The sequence below is a fragment of the Tyto alba genome, unplaced genomic scaffold, assembly GCF_018691265.1.
Source record: "Tyto alba isolate M040663 unplaced genomic scaffold, T.alba_DEE_v4.0 Super-Scaffold_48, whole genome shotgun sequence".
Taxonomy (NCBI): domain Eukaryota; kingdom Metazoa; phylum Chordata; class Aves; order Strigiformes; family Tytonidae; genus Tyto; species Tyto alba.
The window spans coordinates 28,143,388-28,160,872 of NW_024881324.1; the positions used below are offsets into that span (position 1 = coordinate 28,143,388).

Sequence of the window (17,485 nt, forward strand, 5' to 3'; positions counted from 1 at the left end):
TTACATCTTTGAAGATGTACTATGCAATACTTCCTGAAACCAGCCGTCATAATGTTGTTTCTGTCTTTTGTACTCTAAGGCAATGTAAAGATTTATTTTTTTTTTTAACCAATATTGGACAATAGTTGTTGAACTACTAAACAACACAGGACATTATTATCTATTTTAGTGTTTCTGTTTTCACCTTCACACACAGCATGAAGTTTGATGTAATTTTTACAAGAATCACACCTAAATAAACAGAAGAAAAATCTTCTGATTGTATTTGAATCTTCTCTTGAGTGATCAAGAGGCTGTAGTCAGTAATTAAAATTGCTTTGATCAACGTCTCTCTTGTCCTCCAGTCTCTTAAATGCTTTTTCAGTGATCAGAAAACTGACTGTATCAGCTTTCTATCTTGAGTTTCTTAATCCTCGTTATTGTAAAAAATCTATTTAAGGGGCTGTTCATCTGCCATTAAGCGTTACCAGACGCAAGGAGCTGTCTCTATTGGTCCTATTAGAGAGTTATCTTGGGTTGCACAGATTGTCACGCTGGCAGAAACACGCTGCTGCACTCAGACCAGAGCCAGATTTTTTCTTCGCATGTTTCAAGTCTAATCCTCCTGCCAAAGCCTCAGAAATGCTGCCAGGAGGTAGAAGAGTCCCCAGGAAGAAAAAATATTTTAAAGATGACTTACTTATTTAAACCAGCAGTAGCAGCCCAGCAGACACCCACCTTTGCAATCTGATCAAACTTCCCAAAGAGCTCATTGAGCATGTGCACCAGCTCCCCCGGCGAGCAGTCGCTGGCCAGGCGAGTGAACCCCACGATATCAGCGTACAGGATGCTGCAACAGAAATGAACAGGACGGAGCTTGGTCAGTCGCCTTCTGCAGAACTCAGGTTTGTCAGGCGACAGCGACACCTGAAAGCAGGCTTTCTGGACTTCACAGAGGTGGGCCCGCACCCAAAAGAGCCACGGCTAGACACAGAGCAATAAATATATCTTCAGGTAAACCTACATTTACCCTTAAAGGCATTATGTTTATAGGTAATATACCTATATTTACCTTTATAGGTATTACCTTTACAGGCGCACCTATATTTACAGGTATCTATAAGAACTTTATACCTGTATTTGTTACAGTGTATTAAAAAGATATAAATCTTTCTCCTACTCACATACCAGCAATATAATAACGGCAATTATTTCAATAAACATGCTTATTATCAAAAATCGTTTAATAACTTTTTATCATTGTAGACATTTTCTGTCTAGATTTACCTGTCAGTGATATCCAGCATGCAAGTCTTTGTTCACTTGCTATTCAGACTATTAAATTCAATCTTGATTGCTACGATATGCAAGCCACACACTATGTTTCTATTCACCAAGAGAACGTGACCATTTCACGGAATCAGGCTGAGGAATGAGTAGCAAATGAAAATGAACTTCCTCAGAAGTCCTGCAATATTTGCTTTAAAAAATAAATTCTTAACAATGTCATTCAAATTAACTTGTCCAATCAAAAAAACCAGGCAAAACATGCAAGGATGAAAGAATATTTGAAATAAATTAATTATTTTTCTTACTTCTATAAATTTATAATTAATAAGTAATTAGATTTTTCAGTAGAATATTCAGCTAATATACTGTGCAAAATGGATATCTAATGCAGCTGCCTCTATTTACATTCTATAAAACCTGAGAAATTGCTCCAGTTAAGAAAATTACAAATTCAGTATAACTGACACAAACTACAATTTTGACTAGTATACATGAAAGCAGGATTTGGTACTTTAACCTGAAAAATTAAGACATTATGAGGAAAGCCTATTAATGTGTGTTTTTTTCTAAATAACTCCTTCATAGTATCACCTTTGTTGCTCTTCTGGAACATGGAATGGTTAGCATTTGGTCAAATTAATGGATACTAATCGTTAAGTTTTGGAAAATATATTCAAACAATTATTTTCTTAATTGCTCTCTTAACACTTTCTTTTCAATTTTTTTCTGAATGTCGTTGACACATTTTATTACAGTACAGTACCTTACATTGGTGTGCCTTTTGACATACAAATTGTGGAAGTTGTTGGTATTTTCCAGCTGGCCTGCCTTGGGACCTTGTAACCTCTGAATGATCTCTGCTTTCATTTCCATGGCAATGTGAGCAGGCAGTAGAGAAAGAAGAAGACGCTCCTAAAATTTAAAATTAAACGCGCACAATTTCTTTAAGGAGAATGAAATTAGCATTTAAGCAACACTGTGCAAGGCATATTCTATTTTCAATACCCTAGAACATTTTGAGGAGGCTTGCACTCAGGCATTTGCCTGGTATGGCCTCCAAAATTAATCAGTTCCTTCAAGAACTTGACAGGGATATACACACATTTCCAAGTAATATCTAACTTCTTCAAGGTTTTGTGCATATTAGAAAAAGCGTAAGCAAAACTTAACACCTGAAGAAGTTTGGTACAGCAATCTATTCGATATCCAAGTAGGATGCAGGAAATACAGATTAGCAGATAAAGCAAGAGCTTCAAAGACTGCTCGGCGGACTTCAGGGAAATGCAGTTCAATTCAGGCAAGAGTAAGCTAAATAATTTTTTTTTTAATGTATTTTAAATGTTTAGTCATAGTTTTAGCAGTTATTAGACTGAAAATGAAAAGGTAAAATCAGGACACAGAACATATTGAAAATGTTGGACTTTTGCAGACTATTTTGATATGTACTCTCCCCTTACTTTAATATGGCATTTGACAAACTAAAGTTTTTTGAAAATATTAATGTAAAAGGAAATTAAATATTAAAAAAAACCCCAACCCTGTATCTTTTTTCTTATCTTTTGTTGATATTATACTCACGGTCTTCTCCTTGTAAAGCTCTCTTACAACAAAACATTTTAATTTTGCCTATTTTACTTGTGACAGCTTTTCACTGAGTTCCTATTTCTCTGGAAAACTGGATCAACAATGGAATACCTAGTTCTCTGCAAAAAAAACCCTTCCTGCTTTGATCATATTCCACCACAAAACTGAACAGGAATTTCCCATTTTCTCGCAGGCAAAGCAGAGATGCTAATTCTGGCTTGGCACAAAACCCAGAGCCCTGAACCCGTGAAGAGGGGGAAGGCAGCTGTAAAAGCCCGTGACAGAGTCAGAGAGAGAAACGGCTATTCCAGAAAAGAGAACGACCTCAAAACATGCATGGTCTGCAGGTGTATACTCATAATGATGCATTCTCTTTGGTTCACGTGTGTATTTTTGCAGAGTCTGCAGTTCCATTCATGAAGGTGCCAGAAGCAGCGTAACCGTTAATCCGGTGCTCTGCCTGGGATAATTACTGCTGTTCAGGTCCTTGAGTAGAGCATAGCAATAACAGGGATAGAAACTCTCTGGTATTTGCAGCCACCTTGGCTACCTATCTCTGTCACACAGAATGAAGATTTCCCATTCCTCGTTGCATTTGTGTACCCGCAAGCACAGCATTAACTTACGTGAGGCCCTGTGAAACTGATCCTGCACATACTTTGTAAAAAAACCTCTATTTCAGTGAATGAAGACAGAATCTTGCTTTTCTGCTAAGTAGTACTGAACTAATAATTTCCTTTCTTTTTTCTCTTTTTCACTTTGGTGAGATCTAAAAATAATTTTGATTCACATATATATGGACTGCTCTTTATTTTGCATACCAAGGCATATCACATGAACAGTACGACGGGTCACGAAGCAGACGTTCAAGGTGAAGCATACCTGTCTCTATCCTGACTAAAGGAGGCGAGAACAAAATAGAGGATGTACTGCTAGGATCTCAGTTTTGACACATTGTAACCGAGAGGAATATATATAATTAACTTTCCATCAAAATGCAAAACGTTAATGTGGCTTTATTTCTTAAATGCAAGATTAATTTAGTATGTTCAGGAATTTCAGAAAGCGCACATTCAAGAGGCCAATGCATTTTCATTTCTAACGTGGTCCACTGGTCCTTGGCGGAGGTATTCTGCTAACTTAGAACGCCTGCAGAACCGATGGATTCTTCTCCATAAGGAAAGCTTACTCTCGCAAGTTGCTCTTCATCTAACAGAAAGTTGCTGTTTTGTGATTTATTAAGAATTATCATTAAATCGTGAACAAAAAAGGGAGTGCTCTTAGCTCCCGGTTTACATCACTGTGCTCCTGTGGTGCCACGGCTAGTAAATGCAAGCTAGTTCACTGTCTGACTCCGTTGTGATTCCCGACACGCAGCGAGGCAGGCGCTCGATGCCCAGGTTACCGCTTGTGTCCTTGAAACCCAGAGAGGCTGGCGAAAGGACAAAGATAAAAGCAACAAAAGTTTTCAAGAAATAGAGTGACAGAAAAAAATTTCTTAGGAAGCAGCCATAAAGCCACCTACAAGCTGAAGGATCACAAGAGGAAAGGGAAAGCAGAAGGCCCTCGTTTCGTAGGGGACAGCAGGGGAGATGGGATATTTCCCTTCCTTCTTCCCTCCAGGCCAGAGCGCTATTCCATTCCGCTTGAACACGCTGGCGAAGCTGTTCGCTACACCAGAATTTCCCTCCAAACAGTGTTTTCCTCCCTCCGTTTCCACAGCAGAGAAGGCAGGTTACACGCAGGGGTGGCCCTGGAGGACTGCAGTCGGCGAGGCACGCTGCCGAACGCCTGCCGTGCCCAGCCACCCCCGCCCCGCAGGCGCACAGCGCTCACGTTCCAGCTCGGAATTACCACCTGTGTGACAGTGCGCTCAAGTCACACAGTACAGTTCACGCAGATTGTTAATTTTGGTTTCTTTCACTCAAAGACAACCGTGAAAGAAGCTGAATATCAACTATTTATGAAGACCACGGCTGGGCTGCTCGGCTAACCAAACACAAAATGGTTACAAAAGCATTGTTCCTTCTGTTTCTGCAAAAAGAACATAAGAAATGCAAAGCGTTTAAGAACACCTCTTCCCTCATTTTTTTGTCACATCCAGTAGCTAAAAAGAGCATAGTGGAAAGATCAAACCCAATTACTAATCGGATTTTAGTGCCTGATGTTGTGTACTAAAATTTCTGCAGCGTGGAACAGTGTGAGGAACGTAGCAAATCACGACTGCTGGTTATGATGGCTTTTTATTTGATAATACATCACATACTATTCTCTCTAAAAGATGGAAAATCTACACACCAAAACCTAGGTGAATGGATATACCAGACACTGACTGATTCAAAACACTTCTCTATTTGTAGTAGACAGAGAAGCCACTTACAGTCTGCAAGAAAAAACCCCAAGTAATTCCGAATGCAGGCTAAGATGAAGCGTTTAAAGGTCTTCAGACTAAAAGTAACAGTACCCACTTCTGGTGAAAAAGAAACTGTTATGCGACAGCAATAATGAAAATCCCCTCAAAAATGTCTTTCCCTGAAATATTGCCAACATGACCTTACAACCAGTACACGAGCCTCGTACACAGGACTACCTCCCGAGGGCCCGTGTTCTCCGAGGCTGTGCTTCCCCTCACCGCTCACATCACCTGCCGCTGAGATCTTTAAACCCGACAGCTAACAGAGCACACCATCCCCACCGAGTACCGCCTCACGGTGTCTTTCAGTACGGTGGGGTTAAGTACGCCTCTCGTCTCTGGACAAGTCCATCTGGATCCCAGCAGATGGCTGACAATCCCTGGATCCTCTAACTGAGGATTTTCAGCGGTACCTATCGAACTGTTACTTGAGTTTCTGTTCTCTCAAACTCTCACATCCAAGTTGATTCCAGAATTTGCCCTGAATTACACAGGTTACTTTAGCAGTCATTCCCAGCTACTCATCACTCCCCTAAAGCTAGATAAACTCTAGATGTTTGTTTAGCTAGTTAGCTAAGCATATCTCGGGTAAAGATCATGGCACTGTGTCAGTTTTTGCAAGGTGGCAATTACATTTGCAGTATCTTGCACAATGGAGGTCATGCAGTTGTTATGCAGCAAGCAAGCAAAATATCCTCAAATGTTTGATACGGTAAATTTTCTTAAGTATGTATTTCACAAATCAAGCTCCTCTTGCCCTGAGGCAATACTGCTTTATTTTTTTATTTGTTCATTCCTCTTTTGTTGTGTAAGCTGCCAATTCTGATTCACTCATTTGTACAAGATTACATCACTATCACCTCTTTACTGAAGCATAAATTATTCTAAGAATTTATAGATTTAAAAGCCAAATATTCTTCCATCTAGTCTGATCTCTTGAATAATATAGACAACAGAATGTCAGCATGGAGAGACAAAGGTGTTCTGATAGGGCTCACTACCTTACAATTAGCTTAACATCTTACTGTCAATGGAGAGAAACTGTCCTTCAAGGCAGTTCACAGAATCAAACACTGAATTCCTGCGGGGGGCAAGTCTCTGTCTCTTTCTCTCTCTCTATTGTCTACGGAGGGAACTGCAGTTCCAGATTTTGGTCTTACTGGAAGAAATGCCCATCTTTGTTGCTGAGCTTCTGCTGTTGAAGAAGTCTGCAGAAAAAGTACATATATGTAGATCAATAAAAGACTGTAGGGACGTTTTTGGTCCTATAACCCCATATGGGGATATCTTCCTCCCTTACAAAGTCATTTAAGGTACTGAATATTGAACTCTACTTTGCTATGGGTTGGGTTTTGTTTTCAGATTCCTGTGGCACATGTCTAATCATCTATTTAGCAAGTTTGACAAACCAGGTCAATCAGTCAGCAGTAAGAGCTCTAGAAGCAATTAGCCTATACGTGCATCCAGCTTCACAACAACGTTTACAAATAAACACGGATAAAATAAAATTTTCAGCTGCCCTTGAAATGTATCAAGAAATAACCTACGAGAAAGGAATCTTATGATTCCTGATCACACAATGATGAATCAGCCATGATGATGATCAACAGGGTACTTGTTTGGCAAATTATGGTCTGTTTACTCATATCTCATACACATTCCCTTAAATATACCTAAATATACCTATTAGGATAAACAGCTGTAAATTGTTTTGTTGTTTTTGTTTTGTTTTTTTTTTTTTTTCTCGTTTGTTTGTTTTTTTAAAATCTAACTTGTACTCCTAATTGAGAGGGGAGGTGCTTTTTAAAAATTAGGTGCTATTATCCCTTTTTATATCCCAATTTTGTCTACGTAACTTCCACCAACCTTATTAATTGTACTGAGACCAATAAATTGCATGTTACTCATACACACCAAGAAAGGTATTCAATCTTGATTACAGAGACATCAAGACATGGGGAATTCATCAACTCCGTAGCTGTTTGTCCCAGTGGTTAATCAGCTGAACTGTTAGGAACTGTTAAAAATGTGTTCTGTATTTCTTACTTTGACGTCTTGGTCCTGTTATATCTTTCCCAGCTCAATATTAACATCCACGCTCTATTCCCTGTAAACTTAAACACAGATCAGATATCTTAATTTTCTTTTTGATCAGGTAAACAGGCTTGACTCCATAAATCTCCTGCTCCCAAGTATTTTCTACACTCATTTCTCTAAACACTCAACAATCTTCAAACATTTTCTGAAAGTTCATTTGACACAAATCCCAACATTGTGCTCCAGTAACCAAAGACATCCACACACATACCCTCCTGCCTTATTCCCCTCAACATACCCAGGGCTTACACTGCGCAACTTTCTGCTGTAACCTCTCTGGAGTCCCCTGTTTGCTGGGTCTCCAAAATATTTTCCGAAGTTGCAGTCTTCCAATTTTCTAGCTATGACCCATACTCCTTGCTTTTAGATTTATGGCATTCCAGACAGTTATTGCAAACTGTCTTAACGAATATAGTTTATAAAGCATTTCATATTACGGTATTTACTATCAGATGAATATTTGGCTTTTCTGCAGAAATGATTGACTGTCTTCACATATATCCTAGATCATTAATAAAAAATACATAACAGCATAAAGGATGAGAACTGCTTCTTGCAGAACACAACACACATGCCAATTCATTGAACACCTCCACTGATGACTTCCAGTTACCCCACTCAAAATCCCTTAGACTATGCTCTTTTGATGGGGAGCAGTGTCAATAATTTTAATGAAGATGTGCAGCATCATTGCATCAAACATCTTACGGAAACCTACTGCTTTTTAGAAAGCTACTTAACCCAAACCCGTTCCCCACTAAAAACTGAAAAACGTTTTCATATTACTTCATTTCCTACAAAGCTGTTGAGTACATCACCATTTCTTTCCAAAGACAAAACCATCATAGCAGCATCTTTTATTTCATACTGATCGTTTATACCTCGTGGCAGCCCCTTCCTTTGTTAGGATGGCTTTTTTTCCTGTAATACTTCCAAAATGCTGTCAGCAGCCTTGACAAAAACGGGCAAAGATTTTTCCTGACATCTAGAAGTCTCCTATGTATGACAACTTGTGTCATATTAAACCATTTTCTTACATATCTAATTGCACTTGTGGCTAGTACAGGCTTTACACCACAGCTGACATCTTTTCTGATGACACAATTATGAACTCTCAGCTGTTCATTAAGAGTCTCCTAAAGGGCTCCCCACTGTTAGCAAGATTCACCCATGCTTTTTTTTTTTTCTTCTTCTCCTGTGAAGAACGAGTTTTTTCAAGTCCCCAAGCGCAGCACCGTAACACTTTCTATCTTCACGACCCCGTAGGTGAAATTTCAAGGCTGGCAATGCCAGGAGTCCATATGGAAACCAAAAAACCCAACACACACGTGCAGAACGGAGGAACCACCCTCTCATCCCTCGCCACTTCCCCAGCCTTGGGGCACAAACTCCCTCCTGTAGATTTTTTGCAGAGGAGAAGCTGTAGGTGCCCGGGAGCCGCTCCGGCGAGAGAGGCAGCCCTGGGGGGGGGGCTGCCAGGGCCCAGGTCAGCCCTCCAGACCGTGGTGATGGGACACGTCCACCCGGGTGCCGGGACTGGCCAAGGGCCAGGGTGAGGCCCCGCGATGAGCGGTTAGCACCCAGCGGCCACCTTCATCGCCAAACAACACCAAAGGCGCCTGGAAGCGCCGCTTCGCTGCGCGCGACGGTTTCAGAGTATGGGTCTGAAAGCTCACCTAAATGCACAGGCTCACCACATATTTGGCAAAGACAAATTCCTTCGAGGAATTTAAGGGGTGCTTAATGGTTATGCACAGATTATAGTTTGCATATGCAGGCTGTCTGTGAGCAATTTTGCAAATGAGGCTCACTGCACCTTCCAAATGTGTCTCTTGAACAGCCGTAAGATAGGCACAAGTCATCAAACAGCAAAACAGTAGAGTAAAACCAGAACAGAACAACATACACGGCCAGAGCTGCTTAATTAATTGATACAACTTCAAGGTTTGTTTCTGACTGATCCTGTTAACTCTTGCTTTAAGTTTTACATATCTCAAGGTCACTGCCGAGTAGACAGAAGCAGCGTTTTGCAAAGAATCTGTTTGATTAAATTAACATGGTTATTACTTTATCAGCCTTTAACAATGGTGAAGTATTACAATGCTGGCATTTGCTCAATATAATTCTTTTAAACAATAAACCCTTTAACTCCAGTACATCTCATTCCACTTTTGATGAGAAGATGTTCATCTTATTTTAACAGAACCATACCTAACTCTCTCTTCACATCTCTTCTTTCTTCCAAACTATCCATGGGACACATCAGGGAAGATATTTGGGAATACTGCTTGAAAGGTATCCACTCATTCCTTTCCCCAAAGACAGAGATTTCCTGTTCAGCTGCCCAGTTTAGAGTCAAACCTTGTGGTTGAAAGCATCAAATCCAAAGCAAAATCAAAAGCATTTCTAAGGCCCAGCATTGCCCGTAAGTTAGAGGATCAAGTCTGAAGCACACTGACAGCATAGCTCCTCCGTGCTCTTCTAGTTAATGTGAAACTGATTGTTTTTACCTTAGACTTTGCCTGCTGATATTTTAGTCGTTTACAGAATACCAACTAAGTATTCAAGAATTTATTTATTTCTGTATTTCAATGGTAACTTTCCAACATGTTATCAGATACCATAGAGATACTACATGTCTTCAAATGTTAGTGAACACACACAAGAAGGATCAAAAATCAAGGATCAGTCACCCAACTATGACTGTCAAAAGCTCATAAACACTTCAGAGTGGGTCAGACAAAGCAGTGAGGAGCAGGACCAGACAGTAACAAAAATTAATCAAAACTCTCAATCTCTGCATTAGATTAGTCAAGAGTAGGGGTAGATAACTATTGCTTTGGCCCGTACAAGAGACTGCTTAAATGGAGGGAAACGTTTATTCAAGCAGAAAAAAATTCAAGAAATTTATTTCATCCACATATGCATGAAAAGTGAACCTACAGTAAAGATCTGTCCTACTCCTTGTGAAACAGCAGTGATAAATTTTAATGACGCAAGCTGTACGTTTTAACACCTTTTTTCTGAGCAGCAGTAAGCATCACCGTTCATTCAACAGCTCACTTCCTAGCCTTGAAGACAGAGGAAGCTGACTCACCCTAGGTAGAAATCAAAGAACAGGCAGATGTCTGGAGGGTATACAGTGTTACTACATTTATAAAGCAGACCTTTTGTTCCTTGCAATGTTCTAAATAAAAGGGAGCGAGAATGATTTGCATTATATCTCTATCTCAGGTCTTTTGCTTGTTCACAGAACATGTATCTTGCAGAAATCTCCCAATTGCTCTTTAATGATTGCATTCACTACCTACTAAATATCGAAAGTTCTAAGTGAAAAACTTCGCTCCCATTGGGAAAAAAAAAAAAAACAAAAAAACAAAAAAAAACAAAAACAAACAAACAAACAAAAAAAAAAAAAAAACACAAGAAAAACGGAGTTTTGAAAAACAATTCTTTTTAGTTTGGGGAACTTAATCTGGAAGAAAACCAGTAACTTACTGTACAGCAGATAGATGCCATACTTATGTATTCATGAACACTTATTATTAGGCCTAACCACAAAAGAAAATCTAGCAAACTCCTAAACAACATTTTCCACGTTACTGTGTGTACAATTTCCAAAGTGTTTTCTATGGCAGGTTCCAGAGGTACTTAGGCATATACGGATGTAGGCAGAAACGCAATCTTAATCCACAAAAAGATTGGGATGGTAAATACCAGACTTCTGAGTGCCTTGTCACCTAGGGAAAGCCAATCCCAAGAGGACAGGCACTAAGACTGTGTGTGCAATGCACAGAGAAAATCAATCCTAAAAATACAACTGAGAAAAATTAGAGCTAAAAGGGGAGGCCACATAAGTAGGAAATGCCCAGGAAAGGTATTGCTTACATTCCATACTCAGAACCACCAGGTGCTTAGCTCCAGGATGTAAGGAGGCACCTTTATTTTCTTGGGACTCTGCTGTGAGCAAAACAGTCCAGTCATGGAATTTTAATTTCACTAATTTATTGCAAAGAAAAACAAACCTCTCATTGCTGATTGCGGCTTTGGGGGGAAAAAAAAAAAAACAACAACAACAACAAAAAAACAACAACAAAAAAAAAAAAAAAAGAAGAAAATAAACACAGAGACAAACACTTACACAACCAGGTATTCTCCTCATTTCCAGGTCCCAATTTTCCTTATTTTTGCTGTGGATTATACTCAGTCCTTCAAAATTCCTGTGGCGAGGTGCCAGGTGGTGCAGGAAGTTGAGGTGGCATCCGTGGTGGTTTCTTTTTGCCACCGTGCACTGAAGCACCTCTGCTCCTCTGTGCGTAGCGGTTTCGGCTGCCCTTTTCCTCCGTGCCCCTGCGGCAGCCCGGGGCCTCGGTGGGCTGCAGTGCCCTCAGGCGTGTCCCTGCTCCAGCGCAGCCCCTCGGGCCGGGGGTACCCTCTTCTGATGCAGAGAGCCCCCTACACACAACAGGTTGCCTTCAGCCTCCGGCCGTGGCTCGTTCCCTCCCGAGCTGCATTCGGGCAGAGGCACCACGGGCCCCGGTTAGACCATCCTTTGGTACCCGGCGGGAGAGTCTTTGCACACAAAGCACTCTTTTCCCCCCGCGCCTGTTTTCACGGGCCGCACGGTGGGCTGGAGGCAGCTCGGGCCGAATCCCCTCTCGGGGCTCGCCACCCGCGCCGCCGGCACAGGGGGCCAGCTCCAGCAGCCCCTCTGCTCAAACGGGACAGCTGGAGGATGCGCCGCGTGAACCACCCGCGTCCCAGACAGCGCTGTGCCCACAGAGACCTCCTCTGCCCTCCCACCCCCAGGGCAAAACGCCTGTCAGCAGCATGAGGGTGTTTCGGAGCCGGAGCCCTGGCAGCCTTGCCAGGTGAAGCTAACCCGCGCCAGAAGGGAGCAATTTGATAATCACTGACGCGCGCTCCAGACTTCACCGGGCGACCTCCCTCACCCCAGGCGCCTGCACCAGGGCTGCTGTGCCCCCTCCTCCTCTCGCGGGGCGCACGATCCGGAGGAAACATCTGGCAGGTGTCCTTCAGCACAGGGACGGCCGGGCCCCTCGGTCCCCTCGTGGGGCCAGCTGCAGACTCACCGCGATCTAAAAGCCTCGCACGTCGAGGGTCTCCAACGGATCTAATTCTGCCCAAATCCACATTTTGCTTCTATTGTTTTGGAATCCCAGTTTACACGCGGATGCCAAGCACATTTGTACGTGTGAAGACAAATGAAATACACTGTAAAAACAAGTACCAAAATGGCAGCTGGTTGGTTTTGGCAGCGTTATTTCTAATGGCAAATAGGCTATGGATGAATTAAATCTCCTCCATGATTACCGCACTTAAATAACTTCCAAGATTTTCAGAAATTTGGAAATGGCTTGTGACTTTACCTAAAATCCTTCTTGATAATTTCCAGCACAGATTATCAATATACCCCATGCCTTTAATTTAAGCAATTTTGAAACTCACATTTTAAACGTGGATTAACACATCTATCCATCATAAAAACATGTTGACAATGAAGATTGTGTTGCTGCTCAGAGATAAAATTAAAGGAAACCAAAAGGTAATTTCAAAGACGCACCCTTTCCTGAGTATATAATAATTGAAAAATTTTACCATGTAATTCACGAGATCATAATTTATTATTTATCACTGAAGCCTCAGCAATACAGCCACATAATGCTGACCAGTTAGCGTACAGGAACCGTAATTCCTGGAAAAGGAGACAGAATTTAGAATTGACATCTTGAGTGTAACAGGATGCTTTTCATTTTTGGCTCCTGTTTCATTCCTCTTGGTGAAATTTTTTTACTGCTTAAAAACTCTTTCTGCATGATACTAGCAAAGATTAAGGAATATATACTTCTTTTTCACACTAGAGTTGCTGTTCCCACCATTTACATTATATAACTTTGAAGATAATGGCAAAAAAAAAAAAAAAAAAGACTTCTGTATCTTTTCAGCCACTTGTAGTAAGAAACGCTATGAAATATGTTTTTAATTTTTTAGTAGCACACTGCTGTTATTAATAAGCCAAAGGAAGCCAATTTCCTTTTCAATCCTGATTTGGCAAGGCCTCCAAGACACACCCTAAAATGGTCACCCTCCCCATGACAGCCTCACAGCTGTATTCAGCAGAACTGGCACTGCCACATCCAGCGCAGCTTCGCACCGTGCAAGTGCTATGTCCTCTGCCAAGGATCCACAGAACAGGTGCTAAATACACTGCCATGCTCTGATGAATCAGGGTCTTCCTACAGCAAAGTGCCTTATTTATTCTGTTTGTGCCATTGCAGAACTTGTTTACTTGCAGTTTACAACCTCAGTATTAAAAAATAATTGTTTTTTTCCAAGGGGTGTAACTGGAAGGGAAGAAAGAAAAGCCGAATGTTATTCTCCAGATGCTGCACCCTGAGCCAAGCGGATCCAGCCAAAAGAGAGACACTGAAAGGTGCAGCGGCAGGAACCTTTCAGAAGACAAGATGGACCAAGCACGGAGAGAACATGAAGCAGCAGGTTACTAATTTGCTGCAGTGCAACTGACTTCTGCAGAGTAGACTGTCAACCAGGCGTGAAGGTGAGGGAAGTATTTCCTAGAGGCCCAGAAGAGACTTGCTGAGGTTGTTTCAAAGCTGGAAGCCACTAGCAGCTTTTGAACTAGAAGCGCCTTCTAGAAGGAGGCTGGTGGAAACTCTGCAAGGACTCAACAAGAGATTTATTTTCAAGTCTTGGTATTTCCTCTGTTTCATCAGCAATTCTGAGTTTTCCTTGGTTGTGCTGTAAATAAAACCAAATTTTTTCTGGCAGCTATTCTACCCAAGGACCTGTATGAGTCATGCTCCGTCATACCAAGTGTGGTTTAAAGTTTGAATGAACTCTCCCAACGATCCTGCAAAGCTAAGCCTTTGCAGCTATGCCTACTCCTGTATGGATTGCAGCCCACGCCATGAGCAAATTCTGGAAGTTATTTGGGGGCATAAGGTTGCTTGCTATCTGGTTGAGAGAAACCAGTTGCAGAAGCTCATCCCTTAGCTCATAACAACTGCTGTTCGAAGAACGACACTGCACATACACAAGGCAATTCTTACTCAACGCCTAACAGATAAAGCTCTGTACCTTATCTGTCTGGTGTGCTATCAGTTCCTCTGCCATCCTCCTGCATCCTTTTTCCTTGGGTAGTCTCCAAAGTAGCGTGGCACTTTGGTCTGAGGCTGTGTGCTGAAATACTGAGAGCTGTTGCAGTACAACCAGTCCATCTTCCTTTGGCAAGCCTACATCCCTTCCAGCAGGGCAAAATTCATCGGATTCAGAACAGTAGTGGCCACCCAGACCAGTCACCTCACATCTTCCAGCATAACTTCTTCAAAGTTTGTTTTTCTCTTAACATCAAGGGGAAGGTGACATTTTGACAACAACTTCCTCTGCTGGTTTCAGCTAACTTTCCTCATCTATAGATTCACATTTGCATTCTTCATGTGCTTGTTTCTGGTATCTAACAGCAGCACATCGAAAGGACGACTCCCCAGATGTACTTTTTCCGTTCAAGTGGTACAGAAATCCAACAGCATATGCAATATGGTATTTTAATTGTTTCAGCTTCCAGTGCAGAAGAACAGAGTAAACAGAAAGGAACAAAATGCGGCCCAGGAGGAACTGGAAGACCATCAGTAAATAATATTTCCTCGGTGCGATACAGGAAACAGCAAGGAAAAATGGATGTGCCAGCTGGCCAGATTTAAAATACCTTAAATTACCTAAATCTGATGGTTTTGCCTTTTTTAAAAAATGGTCAACAAGAAAGCATGGGGCTACATGAAAACCTGGGGCCCAAGCTACACGGCAAGATGTAGCAGTAAACAGAGTTGTTATTTTCAAACACGAGCCAGAAACATTTTTATGAAGAAGCAAGGAAAATGCCTGCTGTGAATTTTACAGTAACAATTGGCCCTACCCTCAATGTCATTTCATAAACAAATATATCTGGCTACAGTAAAGCGAGAAAAAAACCAGCAAACCTGCACCTTATGAATTCCAGTAAAATTACTCTTTCAGCATTCTTTTCATCTTCTAGAAATATACATAAACTACCATCTGTATACTTGCATACTCAGGCTTTATTTTATACATGAATAGAGATCTAAAAATATCTCACAAAACAAATCAAATTTATTTACAGATTTACTTTTGGTAACATAAAGCTCACTGTAAAAGCTGACAGATCTCCATGCTGTGGTGTACTATGCAACACTAAAGCACTTCTGTGAATAACAGTGAAGATTAGTGGAACACACTCCAACAACAAATTACTGTTTCTGGGACTTGTACATATTTTATGGTTGATAAGAACCTTTCACTCAAATCTTTACTTTTTGGAGTATTGCAGAAAGCTACTTTAAAAATAATCCAAGCATAGAAGAAAATTAAGGGGACATAAGAGGGATTTAAAAAAAAAAAAAAAATCTAAATGAGGAAAACTAATCAAATTAAAAATAGTTGATCATGCAGACATTTGTCCTGTCCCATGACCGCTTACTTTCTTCGAGACCCCTCTGTGAGGGATCTTCGCCTTCCAGAAATCCAGGCAGGCCATATCAAGTGGATCATTCTCACCCACAGGATGGCTGAAACCTTCAGAGAATTCTTAGTTTTTTCTCTACAAAAGCCGTCTTGACTTTTCCTCCATACCTCACCCTCACCCACATGTGCAGTGATCTTATATTCTACTTCCACTAATGTGCCCAAAACAGACACGGGGATTCCAAGGCGGCAGTCTTCTGGTCTGCCCGGGAGCTCTGCCAAAACTGGCCTCGCAGTCGCCTCCCTCCTGTCCTGCAGCACCAGCACAACCCTTGGGGAGATTCCACCTAAGCGACAGCAGCAGCATTTCACCTGTTTCATTCCCGAGTTTCTCTAAATCTCTCTGCTGAACACACAGATACCAGGATTTATTACGACTTCTTTTATTTAGTCTACCTGTTCCTTGACCTCTCCTCCTCACACTTCACCTCAAGATAAATGCTGTAATGAGTCTTTCATAAATGTGGGAAAACCCTTTCTTCCACAATGAATGCAGAAACATAAAATAAATTATTTACTAGATTTACTATGGGGAGTCACATGGCATAGTTCCTGAATATGAACTTACTCTGAAAAGGCAAATCAGTTCATTTCTGTACAGTTAAAAAAGTATTTCATGCTTTGTTCTAATCAGCTATAATAACATTTCTTTTTTCAATGATAATTTGCCAAAAAGATAAAAAGTATCTTTTTAATTTTTCAAATTTCTCAGCATCCCCTTTCATATAAGCAAAATTTCAAATGTTTTTGCAGTTATTTAAAATTACTCTATTACCATTTTGCATTCACAATAACAAGATAACAAACATTAAAAATTTATTAAATTAAATGACTTTCCATTCCTTTCTTTTCTCCTTTTTCTTTTTATTTCCTTGTCATCGACAATGACTAGCTGGTCTAGAATCAACTAAATTAATACCTTGCTTTCAGTGGTACAGGAAAAGTAGCTTTCTTATGATTGATCATTAACATTTTAATTTACTTCCAAGAAGACAAAGCAAGCAAGCTACACAACACAGACTAGTGCTTAGAAACTTTTACTATTATCTTTTTACATGCACTAAAATTCTATATCAACACTCAATTCACTGAACATGGCTTATCAGAGTGGGTAACTTAAGTGTGTTTAAGGCATTACTAGCAATACCTTTCTGAAAAAGTGCCTAACTTCGTTCCTGCGTTGGGTTTGTGTGTTTGGTGAGGTTTGTGGTGGCAGGGGAGGGGGCTACAGCAGTGGCCCCCGTGAGAAACTTCTCAGGGCTCCCCCAACTCCAAGTCAGACCCACCTCTGGCCAGGGCTGAGCCCATCAGCAACAGCGGCTGCACCTTTGTGATAACGTATTTAAGTAGATGCCCACCTGCAGCCCGGGGGGGTTAACGGTGGGGCAGGTGCCCACCTGCGGCCCGGGGAGGTTAACGGTGGGGCAGATGCCCAGCTGTGACCCGTGGAGGACCCCACGCCAGAGCAGGTGACTGTGCCCAACAAAAGCTGGGACTCTGAGTGGAGACCCTGCTGTTGTAGTTCATGTTTGGGAGGATTGC

General features: G+C 41.3%; 1 protein-coding gene and 1 long non-coding RNA gene across 6 annotated transcripts in view; one reads left to right on the forward strand and one right to left on the reverse strand.

Moving 5' to 3' along the window:
- ADCY2 (adenylate cyclase 2) overlaps positions 1-17,485 on the reverse strand; it is a 232,168-nt gene that overhangs the window by 80,004 nt on the left and 134,679 nt on the right. For all 5 annotated transcript variants that reach the window (XM_042806780.1, XM_042806781.1, XM_042806783.1 and 2 more), the window contains 2 exons: positions 2,033-2,181; positions 718-829 (listed from right to left, as the gene is read on the reverse strand). In XM_042806780.1, the coding sequence (XP_042662714.1) occupies positions 718-829; positions 2,033-2,181 (261 nt within the window). The remainder of the gene's footprint in view (positions 1-717; positions 830-2,032; positions 2,182-17,485) is intronic.
- Positions 773-16,776, forward strand: LOC116960748. The gene is made up of 2 exons (XR_004406543.2): positions 773-884; positions 13,721-16,776. It is a non-coding gene; the product is annotated as an uncharacterized LOC116960748 (long non-coding RNA).